Consider the following 18,305-nt stretch of genomic DNA (forward strand, 5'->3'; position numbering starts at 1 on the left):
AAAAATAAAATCGGATTATTTTATGCATTTTACTGTGTTTTTAAGCGTTTTAAGTAAATTTATTGCAATTAGAGTTATTAGTTGAAACATGAGTTTGGTTCACTATTAGTTTAACAAAAAATGTATAATTTTTATAACAAAAAAGATTTTTTTATTTGAGATTTACGTATCAAAATATTTGGTCTTAATTTTTTTAAATCTTACATAATTTACTGGGTTACAAATATCAAATTAAATTCCTTCGCCTCTCAAGAATTTGGTTTGGAGATCAATGTGCACAGAGACTCATAGAATCAACGAGATCTTAGATTTTAAATAGTATGCTTCTATCCGATCTTGTATTTTCCACATTAAGATATGTTTTTTATTTTCTTTTTTATCAAATTTATTTGTATTTAAAATACAGTAATTTGATAAAATAGTACCAATAAATACATATATTTCTTATTATTGAAAGCAACAATGCAAAAATGCTACTTATAAATATTACTGATTACATCTAAAATTTATACGTAATTTACTATCACAGTTATGGTAATCAATAATAATTAAATACGTCTTGATTCTTCCTTGTGGGTTTTACCCATTTTTACATCTTATCATTTTGTAATTATAAGTAAGTCATTGTTTGGATATCACGCGTTGATGTTTGCAATAATCCAATCCAAATACCCAGTTATCCTTGTGTACACCGACGGCGTGTCAGTAACGCCGCAGCGGGCGACACCGAAACTAGTAATACCGAATAGATATGCATTTGTATGGAATTCAATTGTGATTTCTTTAGTCAGAGGACCTCCGGAGTCGCCGTTACAAGTATCCTTGCCAGGTTTTCCACCGGCACATATAATTTTATCAACGTCCAAATTGCTGATATGTGGCATTTTCACTTTACAGATGTCTATTGGTACTGTATCAAGATCCACCTTTTGTTTTATTACTGATGGCGTTCCTGTAATATTTATAAAGTCAATATAATTTACACTGTCGATAATTTACAAAACATGATAGATGATTCTCTTTAAAATTCTTTAAAAAACAATCGAAATAGTTATGTCTTGTGTACATCTGTGGAAGTCAACGTTTATTACACACAGTTGCAAGATTTATTGCGAAACAACTTAATTACTATTAACATATACATGTATCTTATTTGTTTTAAACACATTACCTGTCGATTTTAATGGAAATGAGAAATTATATAATAACAAATCTTTTAACGACGCAATAACAGACTAATTAGATCAATTCATCAATTTTAACAGAAACATTTTAAAATATGTAAAAGACAGCAATTGTCATGTGTATTTATAATTTCGTAAAAACATAAATACTGTACGTTAATTAATATTTATTATTAATAATAAACTCACCCAGTTCAGTGAGACCCCATCCTGCAGTTGTGAAAGATGTCCCGAATACATAATCCTGACTGGCCACAAATTTAGTAGTTGGTAAACATACTGGCCGGATAAAATCTGAACAAGAAATCATACTAATATTATAGTTTGTAGCTTATCTGCTGAAAGGATTTCGATAAAAATTGAAATAGATGTTGAGGGTAGTCTGGTGGAACACATAGGCTACTCACTTTTGTTTTTTTAAATCTCACACAGACGTAGTTGCGGGCGAAAGCTATTAATCATTAATATTTTTGTTGTAGATTTTTTTCTCAGTAATAGAAACAGTCCCGGTGTAATAGATGCTTATGTTATAAATACCTGTGTAATTAACAGTTTTGTCCAATCTGATGAGTGATATATCTCCATTGTGCAGTCGTTTATCGTACTTGGGATGTATTATAATTTGGCCGACCTTCAAGTCTAGAGGAGGATCGCTGCAGTATTCGTCAAAGCAATCGATTTTTGTTTCCGTATCCCACTCGCCCAGCCGCACTCCCACTCTGAATATCAGTATCGATGTTTTAAACAATATTACTTCATCCGTGTAGTTAAAAAAGAAATTGCAAGTGTAAGTAAAATCTTGATGAATCAGTAAAGAAATCTATACATCTATTTAAAAAATAATTTCTATTATACTTGGCGAAGATAATCCGCGTGAACAGGTGGACTGGCTTTGAACTGGAAAAGACGGAAGCCGGGACGCTTAGGAAGAGGAAATATCCCCTTTCTTTGTTTCCTCCTCTGTTAATAATTTGGTACCTTATGATATAAAAAACGGTTAAAACAACTTACACTTTCCTGTCGACTACACAATGTGCAGCTGACACAACAAATCGTTGTGTTATCAGAGATCCGCCGCATGTGAATTTCACCTTATCATACTCTAAAATTAAACGTTAGGTAAGAAAATAAATATAAGATGTAGACGGATACATAATTCTTTTATAATTAAAACTTACTCATCGTCGCAATACGAGCTAGCCACGGAAATTCGTCAATAGCAGCTATAGAACCACCTATAATGCGATCCGAACCAGAGCCAGAAAAGCCACATACTTTAAGAGAAGGTAACCCGTTGGGAGTATTCATAGGCTCTAGTACGTTATTGTCTTCCACTACGTTGGTGGCACTTGTCGTGGTGGCAATTGTCGAGGTGGCAATTGTTGTGGTGGGAATTAGTGGCGTTGTAGTAGGACTCATTGTCGTGCTGGTAGTTTTTTGTCTGCTTGTTGCGGTCTCTGTATCGTTTTTAAATACTATTGGACGATGATCAACCGGACAGCACACCTGTGGCAAGAAGATTTCTTTGCATTTCTATTAAATTTACATTCAGTATTCCGAAGAATATAGTAATTGAAATACCATGTACAATATTTACACATAATTTCATAGAGTATCTACGAGTTAATTACCTTTGGGCCTCTCACGTCGAATCCACAAAACATCTTTCTCAACAATGTGTCTTCTCTAGCTTTTAAAGCTTCTAAGGCGGAGGAACAGGTAGTTATAATCGTGCATGTTTTGTTTTTTGATAGACATATGTCAGTCTGTGATAATGTTGTTCCTGCATTAATAAAGGTAATTTAAATTTCTTAAATCATTAATAATACGAATAAAAACGATAGATTAAGCCGAAGACTGGACACTTCGGTCGCCATGAAATTGACGAACACGCACAATCTATTTTCTACTAGATTGTCTACTAGAGATAGAAGAACTACTTTTACTAGCTTTATCTAGATATGTTATTATAGTACCTGGATGTTTTCTAATTCGGTAAAGATCTAAATAGTGAATCTTTAAGAGTTTATTCCAAGTCGTTTAACGGTAACTTATAGTACTTTTTATAGTGTTAGGTAGCAAATGAGCAAAAGGCCCCCTGAATTCGCCAAAATAGCGAATTAACAGCTGCCAACAACTACAAATTATAATTAGCTTTAAGACAGTATAAATATAATAGTAATTGTTAAAAGTCTTTTGTCTTTTAATAAAATTATTTCTATTCTATTCTAATTGCTCGAAATATTTTTTTTTGCTTTCTTAAATAGAATTTTAATCGTATCGCTGGTATCTGTATAGTGTGTGTTACACAGATGGTTTAGTGTAAAGTTTCCAATATTTGCGCCGCCCAATGTATTGTCATTGCAGCTGGGAATATGAGTAACAATGAGATAATCATACTAGTGGTCGCCTATTGTTCGACTATAATTCATAATCAAAGATTTTTTGATTAAAAAAAACCGTCGAAATAGTAACCTCCTTCTTTTCGAAGCCGGTTAATTTTTTTTTGTGACGGATGGCCACTGGTTGCCTTGAAGAGGCATTTACAGATTCACCGGGCTTGAGGTGGCCGAGCGCAGATGGCGTTTCGCCTTAACCTCGTTTATGAGTAATTAAGCTCGAGGGCTCCTTCAGGAGCCTCGGCACAGCTGTTACTTCGTTATTATTACTGGATTGGGAGACGACCGAGCTCTTAGATCGCGTTTCACATTAATTCTTAAGCGGAATTTCCTTAAGGGTTGCTTCAATCAACCTTGCTGGGACAGGGCAGATCGACTGACTTCACACATATGTATGAAGTTCCTTGCAGACATCTGCAGGTTGCATCACGATATTGTTTCTTCGTAACATCTGATTAACGTAGGTATCTATATGAAATTCAAAAGTCGAGTCCATGATAGTAATAGAATACAGGACTTTGATTTCAAGGCAAGTTAACCCCTGAGTTAACATCGTTACTCAGGAGTTACCATCTTGTTTTTATAAAAAGAACATTTCTTCGGATTTCCCCATAATTAATAAGTCTAGATGCATCATTGTTAGTTTAAAAAGTCAAATGTGGAAAGACCTGGCGATACTGAATCACTAAATTAATTAACCGACCCTCATTCTGGGAACCGAAAATACCGCAATAAAAACGAGCGTCTATAAAATTTTTTATTGTTATTTATGATTTCGTAATAAATCGATCGATCGACTATATTTAAAAAGGAAAATTTACACATTTTTCGTTAGAATTGGTAACATGTATAGATCTGAATGTTACACAGTGAAAGTAAGAATGAAAAAAAAGAAATAGTACAGGAAGGCCAAGAATTACATAAAAGGTAACTTGACCATGAAGGGAGTGACGACTGAAGATAGGTCGATGTGCAGGACGAAAGCCTGGTGACGATAGATCTGGTGAGATGATTGTATCTCGTCGAAGGATTTTATTTTTCGTTGTTTATTGACTTTTTAATACAATTATTCTGATATCAATCGGATTTTTTAAAAGTTAGAATGGTGAAGTTATGCTTCTTGTTTAGACGGTAACAATTTACCATTCAATTAACTTATTTTTTTTTTAATTTATATAATTTACCATTCATAGACTGAGGAGTGTTTTTCTAATATAGAAATGCATCAGTTGCGTGACGTAATATAGTGCCTACCTAGACCGAATCACACAGGGCTAACAAGTTGTCAGTCGAGAAAAAAACTTAATGATGTAGCGGGAGTGAAGCATATGTTTATTTCTTTATTCCTTTGTTTTGCAATAATAAGATATACTTACTATTATTTATACGAAACAAAATTTGCGAAACTAATAAAAAAAAAAACAATTTTTATGTAGAAACATTAATAAGCAGAAACTTGATACGTAAGTATTGTGTGACTGCGGCGTATAGAATGTACATTTTTGCGGAATACAGAAGGAAAATCCGAATGCGCAACAAAAACATAATATTAACATACAAATAAGACTTACGGAAAGATCCAAATACAAGGACAACCAGCCACATCCAGTTTGCGCTAAAGCGAGTCATTATTTTATTATTATTATGTTATTTTAAATATCATAAATATAATTAAACTACACTGGGTGATGTCTACGTAACGAGTGAGTTGGATTGGCGGTTATCAATGCTTACAATGTGCCTCCATACTACGCACACGGAGTTTTGTTTGATAGTCGTATGAAATTACGAAGTAACAAGCTAACAAGTGACTTAACCCGTCGCACTTGTATTGCGCATAAATTATACCTTTGTTGTCATTCTAACTGAACTGAATATTGTAATATTGTATGTTTTACGTTTGCATTCATTCATTCACTCAACGGTTCACTTGTATTGTTCGTATGTTCATAGACCATAATATCGGTGTTGTTATTTTAAAAAATAATAATACATGTTATTAGTTTGCATGATGTATATGTATAACAGAAATTTTACGTCAATTCGGGAAAAACTAAAACAAAATTGGTGTGTTTTTTTTAAATATTCTACTATTTTGTAAGATTGATGACAACACTAAGGAAAGTTATCATAGACCTCCAAAAGCCTTTTGCCCGCCTATTTCTATGCGCCGGATTACGTTTGATCTATGTAAAAAACATTAAGATAACTTACTTATGCAATTATCTTATCAGTATATAAGTAATATTAAATTAATATTGGCTTAAGATTCACATTCACACATAGGTAAGTAGTTATTAAGTTTAAAATGTGACAATTAATGTGCCTTGATATAACCAAATAAAACACAAACTGAGTGTTCATTTTATATTACTTTTATTGATGACAAACATATTCAATATTCTATTAAGCAATATTATCTAAAATCCATTTCATGAAATATGGTACAGATGTGTAAACGCCTGGCTTTTTAATTCCGCAAACAGTCGGTCCGAACGATACCACACCAACGAGGAAACTTTTTGGTCCTTCGGGCGTGTCAAAGATCTGTTAATAAAGAAAAAAAGTTATGTTTTGGGCACAAGCAACCTTTGCCACATATGAACACAACCGGGGAACCACAGCTTGCAAATACAGCGCGTATTTATTTTAAGATATCACTTGCGAAAGATCATAAAATAAAGCATTTAAATATATTTCGAAAATAAGAAACATTTCGAAATAACTGTTTTTCGACTAGTTAAATTGTATGTTTGTTTTCTTATAATCTCTGCATCTGTGACTCAAAATTGGTCATATTTAGTTGAATGTCGACAACAAACAAATGAATGACAGATGTAACTATTACAACAGTGTCAATCAATTGTAACCATTTAAATGAGCAATTTAAGTTATTTTTAGTTTCGGCAATAAAGGCATAATAATTAAAGTGATAAATTAGATGACTAATGTTGTGGGTTGCGGTAAGGACTCATTTTAATGGTAATTTATAACATTTAAACTACCCAACAAAATGATTTATTCTTAAAATTCACGTCATTTTTCTTATAACTTATCTAAAGCTGCGAACACATTAGCTTATAGTTTGAGAATATTTTCAAATAAAATACCTTCATTAGAGGACCGCCAGAGTCTCCGCCGCAAGTGTCTTTGTTCCTTTGCGAGCCGGCACATATTTCTGACTTCTCTACTTTAAAGCCTTTTCCGAAGAAACCACAAGAGTCTGGCTTTAACACTGGCAACTGTAAAGTACATGACCTTTGTTAAACTGCTTGGTCATTTTTTCATTTCATAGTTGGTAAAGGGACAATGCCTACCGAAACGAATTGTAGTATGTCAGCGCGCTGGTCTGTAGACATGTTCATTTTTCCCCAGCCCGCCACCATCACTAGCTCACCCAAGCTCAACTCGGCCAGCTGGTCCCGTTGCGGCAAGCAGATCGGGGCCACGTAGTCTACAAGTTACAAAAGACTATGTACAGGTATCTATTTTTATTCTTACGAGGACTCTACAAAGAAATTTTTTTACAGTGGTAGTGCCAGCTTTAACATGTTAGCAAGAATGGGCCGGCACGCCCGGTGTAATACCACGACCATACAGAAGACAGGCGTGAAGTGGAAGCAATTCCGTGTTTCGTCTGATAAGTGTGGTGCCTGAGACCTAATTTAAGTTCCTTTCTCTTTACCACCCTTTTCTTGTAAAGAGAGGATAGGATTTGACGATGGAGGAGATTCATAGGAAGGGGAACTGTCCTCTTCATGTGCGTCTCCTCCTCCGTCAGATAAGGGTAGGCAACGCATCTGCAATATTGGCAGCGGTCGCTTAGCCATTTCGGCGGATACAGGTGGCCGGTTGCTCGTTTGCAATCTTAGTTATAAAAAAAAAGAATATAAAATGTGTTACTATTTCATTTACATATTTCCGTATGTACCAAAAACCGAATATGAGTGTGACAACGGGTTCACAAACCATCGAATATGACGGTATGATTGGGGTTGTCAGTAATTATGTTTTTTATGATGATTAAATCATAACACAAACCATTCAAGTCGAGCGGTGAATCTAACTCAATAACAGCAATATCATTGTGGAAGGGCGGCTTGTTGAAGCTCGCGTGGCTGCGGATGACTTTCACGCGGCGATCCTGGAGCGGCGGCGCGCACACACCCATCTGACAATCGGGATCCGTCCGAGTATCGTACTCCCCAGCACGTATTGACACCCTGTATAAATAATATCTAATATAATACATCGTACCAATAGCAGTTTTTCAGTGATTCATGTTTGATATGTCATATAGGGCCAGCCTTAGGGAAGGTGAAATTGGACGACCGTCCTGGGCGCTCGACAGAAAGGAGCACCCATAGGTCTCCGAATTATACAGTCTCAAATAACCCTGTTTACCCTTCCAAAAGTACTCATATAAGAGGCTTCATGGCTATATCGCCCAGAGCGCTAGAAGTGCTATAACCAATGTTGTAAGGAGACACTATTACTTCTCTTTTCAAAATAATTCCATGAGATGTTTTACTTTATGTCTTCATTAAGAAAATGTTTTACAATTTAATGCCGTCATCTGCTGTCTTCACACAGTGTGCTGCGGTCACCACATGCCTGTCCGTCACCAGCACTCCGCCGCACATCCAGTCCAAACCTTCCTCGTCTTCCACTTTAATTAAACAGAGATTTTTTTATTATTCCATGCAACTGACAAATTATATAGTTGGGTCTTGATTTGTTAATAATTGTTAATTTGAGTCTGGTAGCAATAGCTTAATAAATAAATTATTGGACAAGCCCGGCAGTGAAGCTAAAAAGTCAAACAATAATACCAAGGTTTTAGATAAGTGCTTAGGAAATAATTTAATTTATAAACGAACCTTAGTCTTAGGTAGCTATTAGAAATACGAAAATTGTTTTCTTGCTATCATTATAAAGTAACTAACCGGTATATCCAAGTCGTAAGATCCATGGGAACTGTCCGAGCGCTGCATTAAGGCCGCCGATGATGCGGTCTGCGGCGCTATAACCGCACTCTAACGTCTCCAACTTCCTCCATGAAGGATGACTTGCGATTTGTTGCCAAGTGTCACCTGTCATGACCATATCCCATTGACGTCAGTTCACCACATTTAAAAAAAATCCTTCTTCAAATGACAATACAAGCTTACCCAATGTATGACTCACGATCGTTACGAACATAAGTATGCAATTCCAATAAATTACACCCATTTCTGAAGCAAATTTACGTCACTAATAATAAATACTTAATTTGCTGAGTGCCCTTTCGATAGAAGTTCATGCCTGCCAACGTTCTCTCACCCACCTCATTCTTATGCGACTGGGCCAGACGAAGCGATGAGAAGCGATTAGTTCCACATTGTTCCTTGCACCAATAAATGTACGCTTTGTAATCGACTTAACAACGAATGCAATATCGTACAACAAATTCTGTTGAGTTAAATAAGTGAAGAATTAATTTTATACAATCGTCATCCAAACAATCGATTATGAGATTTTTGTGTTGTTCTGCATATTTTAGAGATTTCATGCTGGTATAAAATAAAGGTAAGCAATTTTTTTCCAGCTATTTGTAATGAGACACAAGGAAAATAAGTAAATTAACAGGCGAAATAACTTCTAAGTCTTCTTTTTTTCTATCATTCCATAAAAAAATGTTCTCTTATTCTATTTTAGTAGCTTCTAAATCCTTCTGTTGTGAATTATTAAGTAAAGGCTGGATTTTAATTTTACCCTGCGTAATAATAAGATCTGATTGACAAAATAGTATCTAATTTTTTCATTTCATTATCCAAAAAGTTGTAGTTATTGAAATTATTTTCAGCACATGTAATTGATATGACAGAAATGTCTGTATGTCAGTTTAGGGAATGTTTTCAATGCGTCACTGTTTTCCTCTAGCGTTACAATTGAATATGTTTCGTTGCTTGACCTAATTGCTGCGAACTAGTCGTTAACATCACAATAACTGAATTTATGACCTAATTAAAACGTGAATAATGTGATCTTAATACCGTGCCTAAAGCGGCGTACATTCTAACATTTTATTAAAGGATTTTCTTCTACAATTTTTTGCAATTCATCGTAGGTACTAATTATTATTGATAATTAAATTCTGATCTCCGTCAAGCCACGCCGATATTAACTAGTAGTTACAACTAATTTACGCTTCTTACATTTACACCTGGATATGTAATCTATGGATATTTAATTCGGAACACAATAGCGTATTGTTGGGGTAAATTCTCACAAATTGACAATGCAAAATTACTTAGGAACTATTTAAAAATCTACTATGCAACGAATCATCAAGAACATATTGCAAACCTTGTTTAATTATCTTCAGTCCCAAAAGTTGAAAGATTTACAAAGTCAATTAAAAACACCTGTAGAACAAAATTTTACAACTAGTTTATTTTTTTTATTCAAATAGGTAAGTAGATATCGGAAAAATGATACAAACAATATTAAAAGTCAAAAGCCAACGAACTAAACGGTTAGGTCCAACAGCTATGGAAGTTTTTCGATAAGAAATACATTAGCTTTTTATTATTAACTGTGGAATTATTTTAGCTTGCAGAAATTCCGTGAATGTAACATAGTCATTCACATCTGGCTTCAAATTCTTGGATTATTTAATGTGACTAAGAATTTTGAATATTCGAAGAAATAACCATCTGCCTTTTCTTATTACCTTAGTTTACCATCATTTTCAGGTTTCGATTTTAAACCCATCATTAGTGCTAACGGTACAGTCAGCTGAACGTAAAAGTACAATTAAAAATAAAAATCCAAGGATCACCTTTCTTTATCCTTGTCCTCCTATATTATCAATTTTTATAGCTAAGATCTTTAATTCCTCTGAATGATGTAAATCGAAATAGATTGCACATGGTCTATTATACTGTGGCTATTTGTGGGACCATAGCTTTTAAAAAATTGTTTGAAAGTATTTTACTACTGATCTGATCTCGTCGAATCTGACAAGAGCGTTCTTCCTCTGTTCTTAAAAGAAAATAAAAATTGATCTCTCATGTTGAATCACATTTCTCTGATAGAAACAATCGTGTTTCATGGGGGAAATTTCAGTTCCATTTTGTATCTAGTACAATATTACCGTAAATTAATATGCATCTAAAAACCCAGAGGGATGGGTAGATAACGGAGTTTTAATTAGCGAGCCTCTTTCTTTCATCTTCGTCGCCCACTTTACGTCTATCTTTTGCTTGCATACCATCTTATGCAAGCTAATATTAAAAGGTAAATGTATTTAAATTTCCGAATTCATCAATGTTGATTCTATTGTCTATGAAAAGGAAAAATATTCAAATAACTCGAGGAAAATGATCCGTGATATTACTAACACAAGCTTGTATCGAACATTTTGATTACTCGTTACGAAGGTGATATATTATGTGTAATTAAATATAATAATTTCGTTTTTCTGGAAACCAGCGCTAAGTCACCGTTAGGCATATTACTAACCAGTATAAGGGGATAGCCCTTTTATGTTATTTATTAGTATATAAGTAACCAGCACATCAGATTGTTGGTCCTATTTGGAAGTGAACGGAACTGACAATTCCGTGGCCGTTTTAAGAGTATTTATTTTAAAATTACATTGTGCTAGTGCATTAGAAATTAAGTCTTAAGATTAGGTATTTAAAGTTCAAAATTGCTTACTTAAACATCATACATGATATAAGGTAGACAGTTTGCTTTTTCTTGTTAAACAAGTATGGTAATGAACGCGGCATCGACGAATGGCCGTCGATGAGCAATGTCATTTCGTACTTCTTGCAATATTAGTCACGAAATCAAGTTTTATTAAAATTTAAATGTTATTCATCAAATTATTTAAAACAAAATTAAAGCATGTCGTATTCAAATCAAATATATTACTTAGATTCGAGTTTCGTGAACTTTATCGAGGAGATATTAAATAGTGATTGTGGTTTGATTTTTTTGATGCGTTCAATAAAGTTTCGATGTTGTAGCGAGTTTTGTAAATAAATATGTTATTTTAATGACTTTCCGATTGTTCCGTTAGATATCCTCTATTGATACGTGTTAGTTGGCATCAGATCTTGAGAGAACCGCAAGTGCTGTAGATTAACAAAGTGAGATAGATAAAAACAAAATGTGGAAGTGTTTACAGTTTCTTATTTTTTCTGCATCATTGTTGACGTTTGTACAATCTCGTGAGTATCAACTTTAATTATTAACCAATAGTTTTTTTTAATTAATCAACATTATTAGAAGTCAAACATAAATCATTTATTAAATGAAATAAAATGTTTATATAATACTTAGAACTAACTTTAATAAAAATTTTTGCTTGAATGCTTCATTTTAAGATAAGATTAGATAAATAAGTTTAAATTCCTATATTCGGAAAATTTTTCAAACCTTAATTACTTCACTGATTGTAGTACAAAACAGAGTAAATAAAGTTTTATTGTAGTTATTAAGCTGAAAACGTATTTGAGGTCAAAAGGCTCAGTCTACGTCAATCGTTAGTATTGACAATCAAATTTAATTATTTTTTCTAACATAGTCTGCATCGCTGGAAATGATGTTATGCATTTGAAAGCAATTATGTGAATGTGAAAATGTGATATTTCTCTTTACAATGTGGGTAGATGAAAGAGATATCAGTAAACCAAATTGTAAAATTACCTGGTTAATAGTGTATTTACAATATTAACAAAAAAAAAATATTCTGCTTATCTTAGGACGACATATTATTATATTAACAGTGTTCGCCTGTCGTCATAAAATTATATGATTTTTTTTAATTTCAAGAATTGAATAACCGACGATCAAATAGCTGAGCAGTTCTTCTGTTTACTAAATTACTAATGCACAGGATTACTTGCGCTTGCGCCACACGCGGCAATTTACAATGACTTTTATCTTTTTGATCTGTATCTGTTAGAACCTTATAAGATCTTTACAATGTTTGAATACAATAATAGGACGCCGCAAACAAAGGTGTATCTCGGTACTTGGTACTATGTGCTAGGTACTACTAGGTATCAGGAACTTGTTAAAAATAGTGCCGCCCATCGACTCAAAGAGAATATCGATTCGAAATTGAAAGAATTGATTGATTAATTATTAACGCATAGATTTTCTTGTGTTAAACTTAACTTACAAGCCACAAGGCATTAACGTGTTAATCGATGTCATTCACGTAATTTTTCAACATTTTATAGATTTGTGTAACTATTTGAACTTACTCTGTTGTCATCTGTTTCAGAATATTCCGGCGCTAGCTGCGCGATACAGGATGATAATCGACCGGGTGTCTGTCTTCAGCTGAAAGATTGTATTCCGCTGATGAAAGAAATAAAGAACAGCGGCACCACGATATCAGTACAATTAAGAAGAAAATTACAATCCCTATCTTGCGGCTATGACCAGGATCTTCCATTGGTACGTTTCTTTTTAAATACATTGACGGCTCAAGAACATCGTCGCGCAGAGTCCACTATCCATTCCTGCTACGTTCTATTACACTTTAAATTGTGTTAAGATCACCATTATCAACCGCCCACTGCTGTACACTGGCCAAGTGCTGTACACGCCTAGACATATTCGCGTTGCTGATATAAAATTCAACATTTTAAATTTTTGTCTGTCTCTCTGTCTGTCCGTAAATTCGCGATTGTTCCGGGAAAACTCCGGTACAAGACCAATTTTGCCAGGACTTTAACGAGAAGGTAGCTGATGCAGGCAGAAAAATTGCAAGGTACTTTTTTAAATTCTACGTTAAAGAAGACGTGGGCCCAAATCGCTAATGCAACCTGTCCTATAGTTTTCCTATTATAAAAGAAAAAGAATTAATAAATATATTTTGAGCCACGTAGCGACATAAAAGTCAACTTAACATAAATGTTTAGTTGATAAATCAAAGGAATTTGAAGAAACCAGTTGCAACCCGTGGCTTAAGAACAAATTATTTCCTTGTAGCTTTTTCCTCTGAATTCGTCGACATGTATCATACAAATTCAAACTGGCACTAATCATTTATTTAGCGCCATTTAAGGCAGTGTGAATTAGTCTTACTAACGTCACTAAAACCTGGAATTCTATCTTTAACCAAATACAAATACCATGTACAAGTTACGTCATATCAAAAAGACTAGTATAGGAATACTAGATATTACCTAGGCTACACATGAAATAATGAAAACTACGTTTACCTCAAAGTATAGTTACTTACATCTAATGTTTATTTTATTTTTCATTACAGGTGTGCTGTAGTGCGATTACTAATGATAGAGATGATAGTTCCAGTAATGCCGGTAACAAGAATGGTAATAATAATTCTGACAACGGCCCGCCTGACGTGAGCAGACATCAGAACCTCGGTCTACTGCCAACGCAGTGTGGAAGTATCGAAAATGATAGAATATTCGGTGGGAACAAGACACGGCTATACGAAATGCCTTGGATGGTGCTGATTGCATATGATTCAGGTAAGAGATCGTACCGTCTATAGAATATATCTACATGGGTACAGATGCACGCACTATTACGACGAAAATGCCCATAATATGTCATGATATTTCACTCCCCTATAACAGCAATATTTCCTGCGCCATCTTACTAATATTATAGATGCGAAAGTTTAGATGGATGGATGTTTGTTAGAGTTTGTAGCCTAAACGGCTGAACGAATCTCGATGAAATTTAGCATAGATAGTATAAGGTAAGTCTGGAATGTTCTTCCATGGGCTACTTTCCATTCCACACGGATAGAGTCAAGAGCAAAAGCTATCTATTATACACCACTCCCCCTCCCTATGTCACTGTAGGTCATAGTGCGTAGACGAGCTTAAAAAACATATTATTTCATATTAAAATTGTCTACACTTTCCCAGCACGCGGAACAAAGTTGAGTTGCGGCGGTACACTGATTTCCGAGTGGTACGTGCTGACGGCCGCGCACTGCGTCAGCTTCCTCGGGCCGCGGCTGACGCTGACGGGCGTGGTGCTCGGCGAACACGACGTCAGGAGGGACCCCGACTGCGAGAGAGTCGAGGGCGAGCTGAATTGTGCTCCAAGAGCGAGGGTCAGTGGATTGTTAAGCACCTATTATTCAAACTTTATTTTTACGCACCTATTGTCGAAACAGCTAGCTGTGTAGAAGCATATTCTACACTCGCTGTAGCTTGCGATTTTGCCTGGGTAAAATTAAAAAAAAAAATACAGCCTATGTTACTCACTGATATCGTAGCTTTTTAACGGTATAAGAATTTTTAAATCAGTCCAGTAGTTTTTGAGTTATTTCAATATATACAAAAATATAAATCTTTCCTAATGTATAGATGAACAAAGCAATACTTAACTATAACATTTTATATTTCCCTGTGTAAAGAGATCAGATTGAGTGCGATTTCTTTGATTTTGGAATCCAATTATGTAGATTTCTATTGTGTATTACAGAATGTGACCATCGACAGTGTGATAGCCCACCCGGGGTACACTCCGCAGACTCTCGTAGATGATATAGCATTGGTGCGGCTGTCGGAACGAGCGGACTTTTCTTTAGGTGAGGCAAAACTTAAGAAACAAATTTTTATTCCATTCCATTAAAGTATCTAACACAATTAGTTAGGCTAGTTTTAATATTTCATTAATATTACATTTGGTGTGCACCTTGGACTAAAACTATTTCGCAACTGTTGCAACTACTAACAATCGAGTAGTGTGCACCTCCATATAAGCTCATACGAATCGACAAGATCAAACGGTTGTGCGATAGTTTAGTCTAAGGTATTCTCTTTTAGTCGTCGTATTTTCGGGCAATGAATAATGAATGATTTATTTTCAGATAGCATGAAGCCAATATGTTTGCCGACAACACGAGACCTACAGAGAGAGTCTTTGGATCATTTAATAGGAGTGGTAGCTGGGTGGGGAGCCACAGAAGAAGGACTTCAATCTCCAGTTCTGCTCAGTGTTGATCTACCGATTGTTCCTAGGCCAGAATGTCAAGCGGCTTATAATGGGTAACTATAACATTTCAAAATCCCGAGCTATTTGTCCCTACTGAGGGGCTCAGACCCTAAGGGGGTGCCTAAGCCTTAGTGAACCAGTTAAAGTAAAAGCCAAATGCGGGTTGGTTGACTTCGCACATATCTTTGAATTTTTTCGCCGATATATGCAGGCATCACGTTTTCCTTCACCGTAAGAACTTCGGGTGAACTATGTATATGAAATCCGGATTTTAACCCAGGACCTGTCGATTACAAGTCAAATGCTCAATCCCCTGAGCCACAAACGCTCTTATAATTGTAACATTTATTTCCTTACAATTTAAATCAATATTTTGTACGTTTATACGTCTTAAGGTTTTTTGTACGTGTTTCATAGTAGAAGAGTTGTTAATAGCGATATCAAGCTAACAGAGAATTCGATCGTTTTTTTGTCGTAGTAATTTTCTAAAATTAACAATGTTCAACTAACGCTTAATCACTTAATTGTTTTGTCTGTTATTATTGTTTAATATCAAACAATTGTTTGTTAACCACATTTGTCAATATTTATTAGCGGTCAGAAGACCAATTTAGCGTAACATGTTATTGTTGCCGTCAGATATTGTTATTACAATTTAATAGGTTGGACCACAGATAATACTTTACTGGGTCTGTCGTTTGTGGTTGGAAGATACTATTAACTGGATACTTAGCTAAGCTTTAAATATAACTTAGAAGGGTACAAAATTAATAACATTATAAATTATTTATTTGACTAAAAGTAAAACAATTATACTATATATTATACACTAGCTTTCGTCCGCGACTCCGTCCGCGTAGAATTAAAAAGAGAGTGAGTAGCCTGTTCTTCTATGTGTTCCTCCACACTATCCTCTACGTCTATGCTAAATTAGCGATCAGTTAAGCCGTTTATGCTACAAACTCTAACAAACATCAGTCCATATAAACTTTCGCACTATATTAGTAAGATTTATTAAAATCTTTTATTGTTTGTAGATCTCCTAAAATTCATGCAACTCAATTGTGTGCGGGTGGTGTCTTGGATAAAGATTCATGCGGCGGTGATTCTGGAGGTCCACTGATGTACCCTGGTAGGACAGTATCCGGTGTGAGGTACGTACAGATAACTTTATCCGATAATTCATTCATCACCAGCTCACTATACGTCCCTACTGAGGGGCTCTGGGCCTATCCTAAGCCTAAGTTACGGGTGACTAGGCCATAGTCAACCACGCTAGCCCACTGCGGGTTGGTTGACTTCACACATATCTTTGAATTTCTTCGCGGATATGTGCAGGTTGCATCACGATGTTTTCCTTCACCGTAAGAACGTGGGGAAAATAAGTACATATTAATTTCAGAAAATGAAAATCACATTGGTACATGGCGGAAGGAAAGATTTGTATTTTCTTATGTATTGAAATAACTTAAAAACTACTGGGCCATTCAGAAAAACTCGTCTACTATTAAAAAGCTACGTTATCAATTATTGAATAGGCTATGTTATTTTTAATTTGACACGGACGAATTCGGAGCAACAGCTAGTTACCACTAAATGGGTCCTAGAGTCTAATTACACATAAACACTTTACACTTTACTAGCTGTTGCTCGCGACTGCGCGCACGTGATAGAAGTCGACCCAGTAGTAGAGTTATTTAAACTCATACAAAAATACGAATCTCTTCTCTTTATAACATTAGTATAATTAGACTAGCTTAAACATTATTTCAGTGTGGATAAAGTTATTGGTTCCTTTATCAGGTATGTACAACGAGGCATTGTATCGTATGGATCTAAGCGTTGCGGCATCGGAGGCTTCCCCGGCGTTTACACCAACGTTGCCTATTACATGGATTGGATTCTAGACAATATGAGCAGTTGAATTATATGTAACAAAATCGCTGTCTATCGGATGTTAAGTGACTGATGCTTTTTTTAGCTTGTAAGATAACATAATACAGCTAAAGCCCGCAACAGAACTTCAGTTCTGATACTCTATGTGGAGAATTGTTCAGTTAAAACTGTTAGAACTACGCATAGCGGGCTTAACCGATTTTTTAATAGAAACTACCCGACGTAACTGAAAATTCTAACAAATAATACTCAAATCATACCAAATTTACACTTTGCTTGATTAAGCCTATTTATGAGCGGACTCACACCTATGACTAAACTATCGCACACCTGTTCTGCGATTGTCGATTGTTTCGCAGCCAATTCAACTGTTTAGTTGCACAACTAAAAATCGAGTAGTGTCCGACACCTCCATATAAGTATGTACGTAGGAATCAAAGCGAGAATAAACAGTTGTGTGATAGTTTATAACTGGCATAATTTTGCATAGATATACACTTTTATATGAACTCTATATTGATTTGTAAGCTGTGTCACTTTGAGCGGGCGCACATCTGAGGCTATATTATCGCACAACTGTCGTGCGATTGTCGATTGTTTTGCAGCCAATTCAATTGTTTAAGTGCACAACTGAAAATCGAGTAGTGTGAGCACCTCCATATACCATAGGAATTAAAGCGATTTTAAATAGTTGTGCGTGTGATAGTTTAGTTTCAGGTTTGCGCGACCTCTTAACCGGCATCCGTTTAGACAAGAAAAAATCAAGACTTCTTTCTCATCACTAGTCCATTTGCAATGTTTTAATGTGATAATAACGTTAATTAGCAAAGCCAGTTTT

The 18,305-nt window shown here is 35.1% G+C and overlaps 3 protein-coding genes across 3 annotated transcripts; 1 reads left to right on the forward strand and 2 right to left on the reverse strand.

The window, feature by feature from the left end:
- Window positions 1-196: 196 nt before the first annotated feature.
- LOC106101061 (serine protease easter-like) lies at window positions 197-5,433 on the reverse strand. The gene is made up of 7 exons (XM_013280155.1): window positions 5,155-5,433; window positions 2,816-2,967; window positions 2,363-2,690; window positions 2,196-2,286; window positions 1,722-1,903; window positions 1,374-1,478; window positions 197-952 (listed from the first exon to the last, which is right to left on the reverse strand). The coding sequence occupies exons 1-7, from the start codon at window positions 5,210-5,212 to the stop codon at window positions 636-638; spliced, it is 1,233 nt and encodes a 410-aa protein (XP_013135609.1). The 5' UTR covers window positions 5,213-5,433; the 3' UTR covers window positions 197-635.
- A 514-nt stretch (window positions 5,434-5,947) lies between these two features.
- LOC106101065 (serine protease easter-like) lies at window positions 5,948-9,145 on the reverse strand. The gene is made up of 7 exons (XM_013280159.1): window positions 8,755-9,145; window positions 8,530-8,676; window positions 8,144-8,252; window positions 7,625-7,806; window positions 6,901-7,037; window positions 6,694-6,825; window positions 5,948-6,130 (listed from the first exon to the last, which is right to left on the reverse strand). Exons 1-7 carry the CDS (start codon window positions 8,813-8,815, stop codon window positions 5,990-5,992), a joined length of 909 nt encoding a protein of 302 aa, XP_013135613.1. The 5' UTR covers window positions 8,816-9,145; the 3' UTR covers window positions 5,948-5,989.
- Window positions 9,146-11,353: 2,208 nt separating this feature from the next.
- Window positions 11,354-17,852, forward strand: LOC106101063 (serine protease easter-like). Its single transcript, XM_013280156.1, has 8 exons — window positions 11,354-11,805; window positions 12,867-13,042; window positions 13,863-14,088; window positions 14,494-14,684; window positions 15,059-15,164; window positions 15,447-15,624; window positions 16,609-16,725; window positions 17,375-17,852. Exons 1-8 carry the CDS (start codon window positions 11,745-11,747, stop codon window positions 17,493-17,495), a joined length of 1,176 nt encoding a protein of 391 aa, XP_013135610.1. The 5' UTR covers window positions 11,354-11,744; the 3' UTR covers window positions 17,496-17,852.
- Window positions 17,853-18,305: the final 453 nt, after the last annotated feature.

The sequence above is a fragment of the Papilio polytes genome, unplaced genomic scaffold, assembly GCF_000836215.1.
Source record: "Papilio polytes unplaced genomic scaffold, Ppol_1.0 DF824024.1, whole genome shotgun sequence".
In the NCBI taxonomy this organism is placed as follows: domain Eukaryota; kingdom Metazoa; phylum Arthropoda; class Insecta; order Lepidoptera; family Papilionidae; genus Papilio; species Papilio polytes.

Bases quoted from the DNA above. Each gene is read 5' to 3' on its own strand.
- LOC106101065 (XM_013280159.1), bottom strand. From the start codon at position 8,815: ATGGGTGTAATTTATTGGAATTGCATACTTATGTTCGTAACGATCGTG. The intron at 7,807-8,143 runs GTAAAACATTTT...TTATTTATACAG, and splicing joins GCAGATGACGGCATTAAATT to GGTGTCAATACGTGCTGGGG. The intron at 6,826-6,900 runs GTAGGCATTGTC...TGTACTTTACAG, and splicing joins ACATACTACAATTCGTTTCG to TTGCCAGTGTTAAAGCCAGA.
- LOC106101063 (XM_013280156.1), top strand. From the start codon at position 11,745: ATGTGGAAGTGTTTACAGTTTCTTATTTTTTCTGCATCATTGTTGACG. The intron at 11,806-12,866 runs GTGAGTATCAAC...CATCTGTTTCAG, and splicing joins GTTGACGTTTGTACAATCTC to AATATTCCGGCGCTAGCTGC. The intron at 14,685-15,058 runs GTCAGTGGATTG...TGTGTATTACAG, and splicing joins ATTGTGCTCCAAGAGCGAGG to AATGTGACCATCGACAGTGT.
- LOC106101061 (XM_013280155.1), bottom strand. From the start codon at position 5,212: ATGACTCGCTTTAGCGCAAACTGGATGTGGCTGGTTGTCCTTGTATTT. The intron at 2,968-5,154 runs GTAAGTCTTATT...TTATTAATGCAG, and splicing joins CCTTGTATTTGGATCTTTCC to GAACAACATTATCACAGACT. The intron at 2,287-2,362 runs GTAAGTTTTAAT...GTTTAATTTTAG, and splicing joins AGCTCGTATTGCGACGATGA to AGTATGATAAGGTGAAATTC.